The sequence below is a fragment of the Apodemus sylvaticus genome, chromosome 7 (assembly GCF_947179515.1).
Source record: "Apodemus sylvaticus chromosome 7, mApoSyl1.1, whole genome shotgun sequence".
Taxonomy (NCBI): Eukaryota; Metazoa; Chordata; class Mammalia; order Rodentia; family Muridae; genus Apodemus; species Apodemus sylvaticus.
This window is the reverse complement of record NC_067478.1, coordinates 63,630,940-63,643,735: the sequence shown is the minus strand read 5'-3', so window position 1 is coordinate 63,643,735 and position 12,796 is coordinate 63,630,940. Positions and strand designations below refer to the sequence as shown.

Sequence of the window (12,796 nt, the reverse complement as noted above, 5' to 3'; positions counted from 1 at the left end):
ATTGTTATTGTTCCCACTACCAGATGCCCACCTGATGTTCAGAGGCTAAACAGCTGGCCAGGGGCATACAATCAGAAGGCCCCAGAAATGGATTTGATCCAGAAAGCCTGGGGTAGCAGCTGGAGCATTCCTCGGGGCCGCTTGTTCTCCTCCCAGTGGGCCTGCACACAGCTCCCTCCCTGAGCCCACTGCAACATGCGCAGCACAGGTAATCATGGATGGCACTTCCTAGACCACCAATCAGGCCTCCAGAGCTCTCCTTGTGGGCCCTGTGACAGGAACCTTGTCACATAAGGGGTCTAAAGAGCATTGTTTCCCCCTCAAAGTGGCTTGGGGAGGCGAGGCTCCAGCTTCCAGTTATGGAAACACCACCCCTACCCGGAAGGCATTTCTCTGGTTCCAGCCACTGTGTGATCAGGCCAAGCTTTGGGATGGACACTTACCAATATGCTTTACTGTGCCTGAATTTAACTGCAGGGTGACTGCTGCCCGGATTGCTGAGGGCCAGAGAGGACAGGCACTCAGCCAGCAGGCTCTTGCCAGGAAAATGGCTCACTCCAACCTGCTGACAGAGGCTGTTTAGGAAGGGTGAAGGTCCACCCAGGGGCAGTACAATGGCAGTGACGGGCACTCTCTCCATTCCTGCACCCCCTGTACGTGCGGGTCGGAACCCCAACCTGAAGCCTGAAAGGACTACCTGGAAATAGCCACCTGACAGGGGTTGTTGTTCAGAGCAATGGGGTAAGAAAGCCCCGACAAAACTGCTGGAGGTGGGAGCTAGGAACTCATTCCCCCCTCCTGCTCCCAGCCCCCTCTGCGGGAGCACCCATGTCACAGGAGCTGAGTGATGTGACCCAAACAGGGGTCTCAAGGGTTTTCACACGTCTCTGCTTGTCACATTTATAGCCTTATAAACAAACTTGCAGCTCCAGTTTCTTGAAAAACAGAACCCAAGTTCTCCAGGTTGAATGTTCTCGGGCTCGGGCTCAGCCTCATCCATGGCCTCACAGCCTGGGCGCTTGGGACAGCCTGCAGGATGGCGGCCCGGCCTGCAGGACGAAGGCATAAGCCTCCGGCCCATCTCCATCCCTGCTTTAGACAGAAACCAGGTTAGAGCTGGGCTGGGGGTACAGGACGAGGTGGAGGCTAGAGGATCCCCTGAGTCAGAAAGTCCAAGGCTAGCCCAGACAACATAACATCTCATCTCAATAAGTAAGGCGCTGGGCCTTACAGTACCCGAGTACAAGTGGAGGATAAGAAATACAGAAATTCAAGGTCAGTCTTGGCTTCATAGAAAGTTCAAGGCCAGCCTGGGCTACAGGAGACCCTGTTTCAAAATAAATAAGTAAATAAATAAATACCCAACCAGGAGGGTGCACACACATACACACCACACACAAATAAAAATAAATCTTTAAAAAAAATCAAGATACAGGCTGCTCTTCCAGAGAACCTGGGCTCAACTTCCAGCACCCATGTGGCAGCTCACAGCCATCTGTAGTTCCACTTCCAGGAGATCTGACACGCGCTCCTGCTCTTTCTGGGCACTGGGCTCACACATGATGCACAGATAGACATGCAGGTGAAACACTTATACAACTAAAAGTTAACTAAAATGTTTTAAAAATATACCACACACACACACACCCCACACACACTACCTTTAATCCAAGCACTCTAGAAGCAGATGCATCTAGATATAATTGAGTTAAAGGACAGACAGGTCCATATAGTAAGTTCCAGGTAAGTTAGGACTACAACACGAGACCCTGTCATTTAAATAAACAAACAAACAAACAAGCCAGTTGGAGTCAACACTGGACTCTAAAGCCAGCTGGCTGGCAGGCAAGCAGGCCTGCCCCTCTACAGAGTTAACCACATGAAAATCCTCTCTCTTAGTGCCTTGGTTTGCCTCAGCAACCTTACAAAAAACATTACCTGTGTATGTGTGTGTGTGTGGTGTGTGGTGTGTGGGTGTGTGCATGCACTCATACAGTATATGTGTGTGTGTACTTGGTGCGTGTGTATGGCATGTCTGTGTGGTGTGGTATGTGTGTGTATGCAGTGTGCTGTGTATGGTATGTGTGTGGTGTATGTCTGTGTGTGGTATGTGTGTGTGGTGTGTGTGGGTGTGTGCATGCACTCACACAGTGTATGTGTATGTACTTGGTGTGTGTGTATAGTGTGTCTGTGTGGTGTGGTATGTGTGTGTATGCAGTGTGCTATTATGGTATGTGTGTGGTGTGGGGGGATGGTATATGTGTGTGTGTGGTATATGTGGTGTGTGTAGCATGTATGTGGTATGTATGTCTGTGTGTGGTGTGGTGTGTGTGTGTGGTGTATGTGGTGTGTGTGGTGTGGTGTGTGTGTGGTGTATGTGGTGTGTGTGTGGTGTGGTGTGTGTGTGGTCCTCTTGAACTTTATTTTTTGGAACAAGGTCTCACACCTGCGGCTTCCCAGGTAAGTGAGGCTGAGTGACCAGGGAGCCCAGAGACTTAACTACTTTTGCTTTCTCAGCACTTGGATTACAAGCTCACATTACTGCACTTGGCTTTTACTGTTGTTTTGATTTTTGGTAGCCCAGGTTGGCCTCAAACCCACTATGTAACCCAGGCTGGTCTTGAACTCTTGATCCTCTTGCTTATGTAGGTTCAAGGAATGTAGGAACTAGAAATCAAAGTCAGGTCCTTGTGCTTACAGGGCAAACATTTTAATGACTGGACTCTCCTCAACTCCCCTTTACCTTTCTTAGCTGCTGAAAAGCCAGAGCCAGGAGTCTGTGTCTTCATGGCTGACAGCTGAAGTATCACTGGACAGTGCGGGGATGAGACTTCCCTCTTGGGATCCAGGATCCCCACGATCAGAGGTAGCTTGTCTCCTGACAGCTGGGCCTTACACCAGCACAGTTAATTTGCTGCTGGTTCCTGAGGAATGACAGCAACTTGAACAAAGCAATTAGGATGAAAAAGGGGCCCAGCTGCCTGAGGCCAGAGGAAAATAAACAGACTGGTCCTGTGTGTACTCCACCGCCAAGAGGAGCAATCCTTCACCGGTGATTAGCCTTCTCAACCACAGCCTCCTCCCCTCCCGGGAGGAAGAGTGTGGCTGAGTTCTCAGATCCCACGTCTCCCGAAGTGCACAGGTCATCCTTGCCTCACAAAGTCTTCTCTGCCTTTACAACCACCCTCAACCCTCACTGCCCTACCAGAAACTCCTCTGAAGTCTGAGGCTTGCTACGTACCTCCCTCGGGGTTTTTTTCTATTTCTGATTGTTCTGGTAAAGACATCATTAAACACTCCGGCATTCTTCTCACAGATGGTATACATCTTTACTACATTGTAGACACTGTTCCTGGTACTAGTGATACATCAGTGAATAACATAAACAAAATCTGCCCTTGGGCTGGGAACATAGCCCAGGGGTAAGGTAATAGCCCAGCCGGCTCAAAGCCCTGGGCTTAAACCCTAGCAGCAGGGTTGAGATCCCTGCTCTCATAGAGTTCAAATTTTAACAGGGAGAGAGAAAAAAAAAAAACAGGTGAAAATATAGCAGAGGAGAAGGTGTTAAACCCTACAGAGGAAAAGGAACAGTCGCTGGAGAGAGAGAACTCAGCAGTTAAGAGAACATATTGCTCTTGCAAAGAACCACATTTTGGTGTGTGTGTGTGTATGTGTGTGTGTGTCAGTGTTCTATTGTAAAGAGACACCATGAGCATGACAACTCCTATAAAGGAAAAGAAGGCATTTAACTGGGGCTGGCTTACAGTTTTGAAGGTTTAATCCATTACCATTATGGTGGGAGTGTGGTGGCACAGTGGGAAGTGGCACTCAGAGAGAATTAGCTGAGAGTTCTATATCTGGATCTGCAGGCAGCTGGCAGAAAGAGGGGGGAAGAAAGGGAGAGGGAGAGGGAGAGGGAGGGGGAGGGGAGAGGGAGAGGGAGAGGGAGGGGTAGGGGGTAGGGGGAGGGGGAGAACCAATGGGCCTGGCTTAAGCTTTTGAAACCTTAAAGCCAACCCCAAGCAACATCCGTTCTCCAACACCCACTCCGAGGGCTACACCCACTTCAACAATAGCACTCCTTGATGACTAAACAAATATATGCTACTATGAGGGCCACTCTGATTCAGGCCACCACAGTGTGCCTGTGTGCACATATGTGTGCAAGAGTGTTTGTGTGCATGTGGGCTTAAGTGTGCTTACACACATTTGAGTGTGTACATGTACTTGCCGGTAGGTCAAAAGGCAATTGTTATTTTGTAAACACCATCTGTGCATCTTTCCCTTTTCTTCCTGAGACGGGGCTTCTCCTTGGCCTGGGACTCTCCAGCTGGGCAGGCAGCCGGTCAGGGAGTTCTAGACACTTCCACATCTCTGCCATGCCAGTGCAGGGATTCCACGCCTACGGTTCCACACCCAGACTTTTAAGGTAGAAGCTGGGGGCTTAACTCAAGTCCCTGTGCTTCCAAGGCAAACATTTTACCAAGTGAGCTATCTACAGTTCCCCTCATTACCTTTCTTTGTTGCTAGATTTTTTTTTTAAACATAGGCTCTTAAATCTAAATTTAGGGCCTTCTATTTGCAAAGCAAGCACTTTACCAAATGGGTTATCTCCTTAGTTTTGCTTAAAATTCTTTTTTATTCTTTTTTAATTTTTATTTTGAGACAGTATCTATGTAGCCATGGCTGTCCAGGAACTTGCTATGTAGAGATCCACCTTCCCCTGCCTCCTAAGTGCTAGGGTTAAGGGTGTGCACCACACTGGGCTCTTGCTTAAAATTCTCCAACACTTGAATAAGTCAACTTTGAGAAAACTGTATGAACTTCAGATGCTCATTACTATGCATAAAGACACTTCTGCAGGAAGGTGCCGCTCTTGCTAAGCAACAGAGTGCAGAGAGCCAGTCCAGCAGGCCTCTCAGAACCAATCCTAGAGTTCATTGAGTTGAGAAAGAGCCTATGAGCTGACAGACATTGCTGTTACAATTGACACGTGTTCAGTACTGGTCAGGAGGTGTGATCAAAGAGGCAGTGCTCTGGCTGCTAAGGAAAATGGTCCATCACCTGGAATTATAGCCAAAGGAGGATAGTGGGTCCTTAACAGCATCGCTCTGGGGCCAGGCTGAAGAAATGAATGTGAAAACAGCTTGCCTAGAGTTCATAGGATACGAATGTCAGAGTTTATTCGTGTGATTTATAGGACTAGACTATTTCAAAGGCTAGAAGATTCCACACTCCCAAAGGCAACTTATTTCAAGTTTGGGATACTTCAGGGAAGAGGCAGCGACGGCCCAACACCAGGCTCCATGCCCAGGAAGTACCTTGCCAATGCTGTGTTCTCTACTTCTAAAGCCAGGGTTTTCTATGAATCTTGAGTCCTGGAGGATGGAGACTACACCGGACCACTGAGAGACATCTGCCTTGGCCAGGCTGCAGGGCTGAGCAGGCATCCGAACAGAAGCTGTATCTGGGTATTGCTTTTAAGATAAGAGCTGTTTAACAGCACATGTCAGTAGCGGACCCCTAACTAGAGGTTCTTGTAAGACATCATTTCATTTCGCAGGCAAGGAGGTGCCTGGCTCAGTTAAAAGTATTGGACCTCTATGCCTACTATCTGCAAACATGTGTGGCTGCATATCCAACACAGAATGTCACGGAGATCACTGAGCGATGCTGGCAGCCAGGCCAGGAAAACAGGAGCTGGCTCAGCCAATCCTGCAGAGAGGAGGTGGGTATGGAGCTGAGGAACAGGAAGAGGGAAAGCTCGGGGGAATGGGCACAGCAGAGATTACAAGAGAGACGGAGCCCATGGTACATCTAGGAAGGAATGCCCTGAGGAGTTAGCAGGGTTAGGCTCCATACACCTTACATAGCCTGAAGTCAGTGATACAGAAAAAATGGGTCAAAATTTACACCTGGGTACTCCCTTTCCATTACAGTCCTTAAAGCAACCACGGTGAACCCTTGCTCCCTCCCACCATCTTGCTTCAGGCTCAGCGGAGTTTCATTTGCTACAATTCAGTCCAGCCTCACTGCCGAAATGCCTCCATCTTCCGCTGTTCTGCCTTAAAGGCTGGAGTTTACTGAGACCTTCTCTGATCCAGCCTTCCCCCTCTCCACTCTTTGAACTCTCAGATTCTGTGATCTGCGGCTGCTCCTCCAGGCTGACTGTTTTAGTATTCTTCTTATTGCACGGTATGTTGTTTGCTTTTTTAAATCAGCATGTCGCTGTTGGTTTGTGGGTGGAGGCAAATTATGTGTAGACCTGTTTTATCATCCTGACCTTTGTATTACAAAAGCTGGTATTGTCACCAAGCTTTCTGTGCAGCAGCTGACAACTACAGCCCAACATTGTATTGACACTTTATGCCTGTTAATTAGCAGTTTGGTTTAGCTGAATCACTTAACCCACTTCTAGCTATAGCTTGTATTCCACTACAAGTCTGAATTGTCCAAATTGTAACTCTACCCTTTTCCCTGAGATTGGGACCCACCAGCTCTCAACTGAGCCCAAGTTATTTGAGGTCCCAGGCACCTGCGTTGCTCAGGGCTTCGTGGACATCTGCACCACCAGAAAGCAAACCTGAGTGTCTTAACAGGGGGAAAGGAGTTCCCAAGAGCTCCCCAATCCAGGCGCACACAGCCAAGGCTCACGAGGACACAGCCAAGGCTCACGGAGACTCGTGTATCTTCTGAAGTCATTCCAAGCTCACAACTCTGGCAGGGCGGTGGCCACAGGCCCAGTAGTGCCAGGAGGCAACCGCAAAAGAAAGGTCTGTAGAGAGCCAGGCCGAGGAAACCCAGCCTTTTCCCTGAGCAGCCGCCAGGTGCCATCTTCAATGGCATAGACCAGCGTGGATACACGGTTGACAGTATAAACCATGTCCCCACGCACTACAGACGTGAAGAGTGCTCCCTTGCTGTTGACAAATTGGCCAGGTAGCGATGTCCACTGGCCTGTGACCAGGTTGAGGCAATCGATGGCACAATGCAAGAAATCATCGGAAGGTCCATTTCGTACCACATAGAGACTGTCGCGATGGGCCACCATAAAGTGACCGTAGCTCTGCGAACGACACAGTTCAGCCACGGGCAGCCACTTGTCCATCTGTACCACGTACTCCACGACAGCAGTGATGTCTGCCGGCCTCCACAGGCACACAAAGAGGCGGCCACGCGCCTGGGCACAGGGAACCCCTGTAGCCGGTTGTGGCAAGTCCGCCACGAAGCTCCAGCAACCTGTGGCCGGGTCATAGCACTCCACGGAGCTCATGGGTGTCCTCTGGAATTCGCCACCAATGGCATAGAGGCGGCCTTCAAAGCCAGCCAGCGCCATATCATAGCGCGGTTGGTGCGGGCTGGGGAATTCGCACCAAGTGCCACCTTCTGGGTCGTAACAGAAGCCCAGCTCCACTACTTCCTTGCTGGCACCACACACGCCACCCACTATGTAGAGCTTGTTGCCCAGGGTGGCCACACCCGCCAGCAGCGTGCTGGCCTCCAGGGGCAAAGCGGCCAGCGTGCGCCACGCGTCCTCCTCCTCGTCCAAGAAGCACATGGTGCGCGATGCATCCTCCAGGAAGCCGGGTGTGGGCGTGTGTGTGCTCACCGCCACATAGGTGCTGGGTCGCAGCGCCGCCACGTAGGCTCGGGCCTCGGGCAGCTCCAGCTGTGCCACCAGCTCGTGCGATCCGTCGCGGATGAAAAGCGCAGCGCTGTGGAGCACATCGCGCAGGCCAAAGGCGGCGGCCGCGTCGCACAGCAGCGAGCAATTGTCCGAGGTGACGCTGTGCTCCAGGAAGCGCGCGAGCGCGGGCGCCTGCAGGAACGCGGCGCACTCCACCGCCTGCAGCAGCTCGTCGTCGGCCGCCAGCTCCGGCCGCTCTCCGCGCAGCACCCGCAGCGCAGTGCGGAAGCCCGCGGCGCTCAGCGCGCCCAAGCGCACCTCGGCGGCGCGCGCCTCCCGCATGCCAGAGCGGAAAAGCCCGCGGAAGAAGCCGCAGTGCTCCACCAGCAGCGACTGCTCGGCCTGGAAGAGTTGACCGTCCACCCACACTTGCACCGGGACCTCGGGGCCTGGGGACATGATGAGCCAGAGGGGCAGAGGCTGCCACCGCTGGGGGGGCCTAGATTTGCCTGGGGCCACTGACTCTGGGGCTACCCCGAGGCGGGGAGGGAGGAAAAAAAACTTCCTTGGGGGTTATAAATACCTTCCTTGCTAAAGATAGGTCCTGCTCATGTGATGTGGCCCGCAGCCGTGCATAGCCTCCGGGCCCAGAGGGCATCTGGACACCTGTGTGATTATTCAGTTCTGTTAAGATACTAGTGACAGGGCCGAAGAGACCGTTCAACAACAGGTTCTTGTCTAGAAGCCTGGTTGGCCTGGGTTCAACCTAGAACCTACATAAAGGTGGAAGGAGGAAACCCACTTCAGAAAGTTGCCCTCTGACCTCTGGATTCATCCCACCTCCACAGAGACTCAGATAACTTTTTTTCAAACAAAGAAATAAATAGTGACAACAACTAACTTATACTGAATACCCACTGTGTGCTGGGCCCTGCCAGGCCTGCTTGTAAAGATACCCTGTTTAACTGGCACCACAACAAGCTGTGTGTACAACACATGTATCTCGGCTCTGTTTCCTCACCTTTAAAATCGGGTAAATGGAAACATCTATATACAGTATTGGGGCAAATTCCATAAGGTGTTCCGAATGAGGCCTGGAGAGTTTATATGACTTGTCTAAGGTCTTTCAGACGAGGACAAGCGTTCATCGGCTCAAAGGAGTGGGGAAGGGCAGTTGGAGTATGAGACGAAGGAGGAGCAGATCAGATGCTCAGCCAAGGGCTCTAAGATGTCTGTCTCTGCTCATGCTTGTTGGACAGCCCAGTCACCACTCACATTTTGCCTGCATGTGTGTAAGTGCATCCCAGACGTGCCACAGGCACATCTCAGATCCCTTGGACATGGAATTCTGGGAGTGGAGGGAGCCCTGTCCTCCGGATGAGGAACAAGGGTTTGCTCTTAATGTTGAGTGGTCTCCCGAGCTCCATCTCAACCTCCTTTTGAGCCCTTTTCTTCCATGTCACAGAGCGTCCAGGAAGCCCCTGTAGGTGAAAGCTGCCCGTTTCTTGAAATGGAAATGGGAAGCTGGCATTTGGTTCTCACTTGCCCGACCCCTCCCTCTGTGACTGTCACTGTGGGTGATATGTACTTTGACTCCTAATCCTTGCAACTGTCATGAATAGTTACTCTGCCCAATATCCTTGGTGACTAGCCTTCTCCACTTACTTTACAGCAACACTATGAGCTGCATTTCTTCTCTAGGCCATGTCTGATATATCCTAGGCTGGCTTCAGTGCGGTAAGGATGACTCTGAACCTCCAACCTCCATCTCCCAAGTTCACGTGTCACTATGTCCGGTTTATGTGGTGCTGGGGTTGAGCCGAGAGCTCTGTGCATGCTGAACAAGGACTCTGCTTACAGAGCCACACCGCAGCCCTGAACTAGATGCCGCTTTTGCTAGATAAAGAGAGTAAACTAAGGAAGGGTTTAGCCCACGACCAGCAGGTGGCAGATTTGGGGCCAGAATGCAGCCAGTTTGTGTCTGTGCCTTAACCGTGCTGCCCTGTTCCCTCCTGGGCAGAGATGAGGCAGTGGAAGGAACCTCGGGTCCTGAATTCCCCAGAAGGCCTGGTGAAAGTATGAGAAAGAGCCCTGCCCAGGGTCTTGCAGCTTGGGACAGACAGCCCAGGCTCTCCCGCAGTCCCATCCAAGGACCTTTCCACTGCACGGCTTTCATGGCTTACCTTCTAATACTTGGTCCAAGATGCCAGACGGGAAGGAGTCTGGTGACTGCCTCCTCCTTCCACCTCACTCTGGTGTTGAGGGAGCTGAGGAGCAGACTTTGATAGGATGGTGTATTTGTGTGGGAGGTGTTCGCCTTGGCCCTCGTTTGGGGGTGAGGTTTGTGTGTGTGGAATAGTTATCCATTACCAAAAAGGCAGGAGGAGGAGGGTAGAAGAACCCTCCTCCCCTGTAGGACACAGACATAGACCCCACAGATAAAATCGCAGACCCACAGCAAATGTGCTCCCCTGAAGGCACTCCCTAGTTCACCCCATCCAAACAGGCCTGGGGTGCAGGGACCACTTGTGTGAGCCTGGGAAGCAGGAGGCCTGGAAGACACTGCCAGAAATATCTCAGATGCTCTGCCCCAGGGACCAGGCAGGAAGAGGGGAAGGAGATGGGGGTGGGGTGGGCAGAAATCCCATGAGTATTATCCCAGGCCCTCTGCCAGTGCCTCTCCTTCTGTGAGACCAGACATTGGCTGGAAAGGCCCAGAATGTTTCAGGCAATAGGTATGACAACCCTTTCTTGGGGACAAGTGGACGCTTTGGTGTCCTTCTTAGGCCTTAGTGACAGGGAGAGTGTCTGGGAGGCTTCCAGATCAAGGGGGCTTTTCCTCAGCGTGGGACTTGACCAAACCTGTTTACTGGCCCTGTAGGCTACTCCCTCCCTAGGCTGGCACCATCTCTCTACCTGCCTAGCCTTGCCTCAGAAGGGAGAGGAGCTAAAGAAAGCCAAGGGTCACGACAGCGCTGCAGAGATGCCATCAGCTAGCCTGTTCCTGACACCTAACGGAGAAGCCAGCCAGAGCCAAATGGAACCACATAGGCCTCTCCTAAGAGCAGGAGGCAAAAGTCACAAAACTCTTCTAGACTGAAGTTTATCCTCCAATCCATACCCCCCTCAAGTCAAGACCTCTTGAGTGGGTGGGGGCTCATGCGCACACCCTGTTTCCACCTTCCACGGCCTGATGATGGGGAGGGGTCTATACAGAGTAGAGATCATGGTTCTGCATCTGAGCTGAGGCTTTGCCCTTGGGTCTCACCCTCAGGGCCCCAGCTGGTAGTGTGCACAGCTGGGAGTTTCCTCCTCCCAGATCCTGAGTGGCCCTCTGGGAGATGGAGAGGACAAGGAACCGTCTTGGCTGTGGGCAGCCCACAGAGTTCCCAGGCCCTGCCTGACCCTTGCCTGACCTCTAACAACCCCCCTTCTCCACTTTGCACTCCCCACACTGAGAGAGATGGGGGTAGGGACAAAAGGCAGGCAGGCATCAGGCTCTGAGCCTTGGAGGAGCAGAGACCCAAGCCTTATTCATAGCTGCAGCCACATGGTCAGCACCCAGTAGGGTCTCCCTGCCCACCTTTTTTTTTTTAAATTAAAAAAGAACTTTTAAAAATGTATTTATTTAATTTTTATGTGTATGAATGGACTGTATGTATACCATGTGGATGCCTGGTGCCTGCAGAGGCCAAGTGTCAAATTCTCTGGGACTGGTGTTATAAGTGGCTGCAAGCCTCCAGGTGGGTGATGGGAACCAAAACTGGATCTTCTCCAAGAACAATAGGTACTCTTAACTGCTGAGTCACCTCTCCAGGAGGGTCTATACAGTGGAACCCTGAGCCCCAACCTGTTGGAATCCCTAATGAGCCAAGGGAAATCCAGTTTCTGTCCCAGAAGAATGTTGCCTGATGGAGGAGACATAGCTCTGGTCTGATGGTGGAGCCTCTTTCCAGTCATAGTGGAGACAGTGCAGAGGGCAGGAAATACCTTGCAGCTCCTGAAGTTAGAAAGAGGATTCTTGCCTGGGCCTTTGTGGTACGTGACCACCGATGTGCCAAAGCCGCTCTCCAGGCCTCAGTTCCACAGCTGCGATGTGGGATTTGCAAATGATTTCTAAGGTTCTACCCAGTTCTGATATTGTGATACGTCACAGAGCAACAATAGAAGGCACGTTGTGTTGAGACCCAGGAGAAGCTATCATAGGCTTCCTCAAGGTTTAGCTTTATGTGCAATTGCTTATGGGTATCTTGGCACCAGGAAAGACTTACAAGTCCTACATGCCCCACCCGTTCATGCCTTACCTACTTTGTGCAGCTATTGAACACTGACTGCAACAAGCCCATCTCTGGGCCCAGCAGCACAACCTCCATGTTCTGGGTATCTGACATCTTCTATAAGAGCTTTGGTTGGGGGGCTAGATAAGAAGAGTTGAGCTATGTGCCCAAACAGAATAGCCTCTCTCTTGAGCGAACTGTCTCCCTTCTTTGTGAGACGGGCTCAGACATAGTGTGGGCTGTTCCTGTTCTCCTGATCTTGTAGGAGAGAATGAACTCGAACTTCTGATCCTCCTGCCTCTGACTCACAACAGCTGGAATTAGAGGCCTGAACCATCAGTCACTCAGGTTTACTTGGTTCTGGGTGGGGATTGATTCCAGAGCTTTGTGTGAACTGAGCCCCAGCCTAAAAAAGACTCTAAGCAACTCCCCCCACCTCACACAAGCTCAGAAGTGGCCAAGCACTCATCTGCTGGACCCGTGCTGGCTCCACCTTGCTGGCTCCAGCACTCCGGCAATGAGACAAGTTTTCTCCCCCATGGACCCCATCTGGAATGTCTGCACAGGGTTGTAGCCAGCCTGGGGATGTGGCTACACCTTGGCTCCTGCTTTTCTGGCTCCTGCTTTTCCTGCTCCTCCACGTTCTGGGTATCTGACATCTTCAGAGGAAACCCCTTACGCATCAGCGTTCAAGCAGGTCTAGTCTGAAGAGTGATGTAGACAAATCCCTCTGGTACCTCACAGGCATTATAACAGCTGGTTTACTGTGAGTCCCACAGCATCTAGACCAAGCCAGAATTCACATCCTGTCCAGAAAAGCTTTTTTTTTTCTTGCTTAGGGGTGATGCTGCCATCCTGCATATACCCTGTCTGCTTGCAGGTTCCATGCTTT

At 51.4% G+C, this 12,796-nt stretch overlaps 1 protein-coding gene across 1 annotated transcript; it reads right to left on the bottom strand.

Moving 5' to 3' along the window:
- Positions 1-4,905: 4,905 nt before the first annotated feature.
- Kbtbd13 (kelch repeat and BTB domain containing 13) lies at positions 4,906-8,086 on the bottom strand. Its single transcript, XM_052189436.1, has one exon. It carries the CDS (start codon positions 8,084-8,086, stop codon positions 6,710-6,712), a length of 1,377 nt encoding a protein of 458 aa, XP_052045396.1. The 3' UTR covers positions 4,906-6,709.
- Between the last annotated feature and the right edge of the window lie 4,710 nt (positions 8,087-12,796).

Excerpts from the sequence above, each read along its gene's own strand:
- Kbtbd13 (XM_052189436.1), bottom strand. The coding sequence starts at position 8,086 with ATGTCCCCAGGCCCCGAGGTCCCGGTGCAAGTGTGGGTGGACGGTCAA.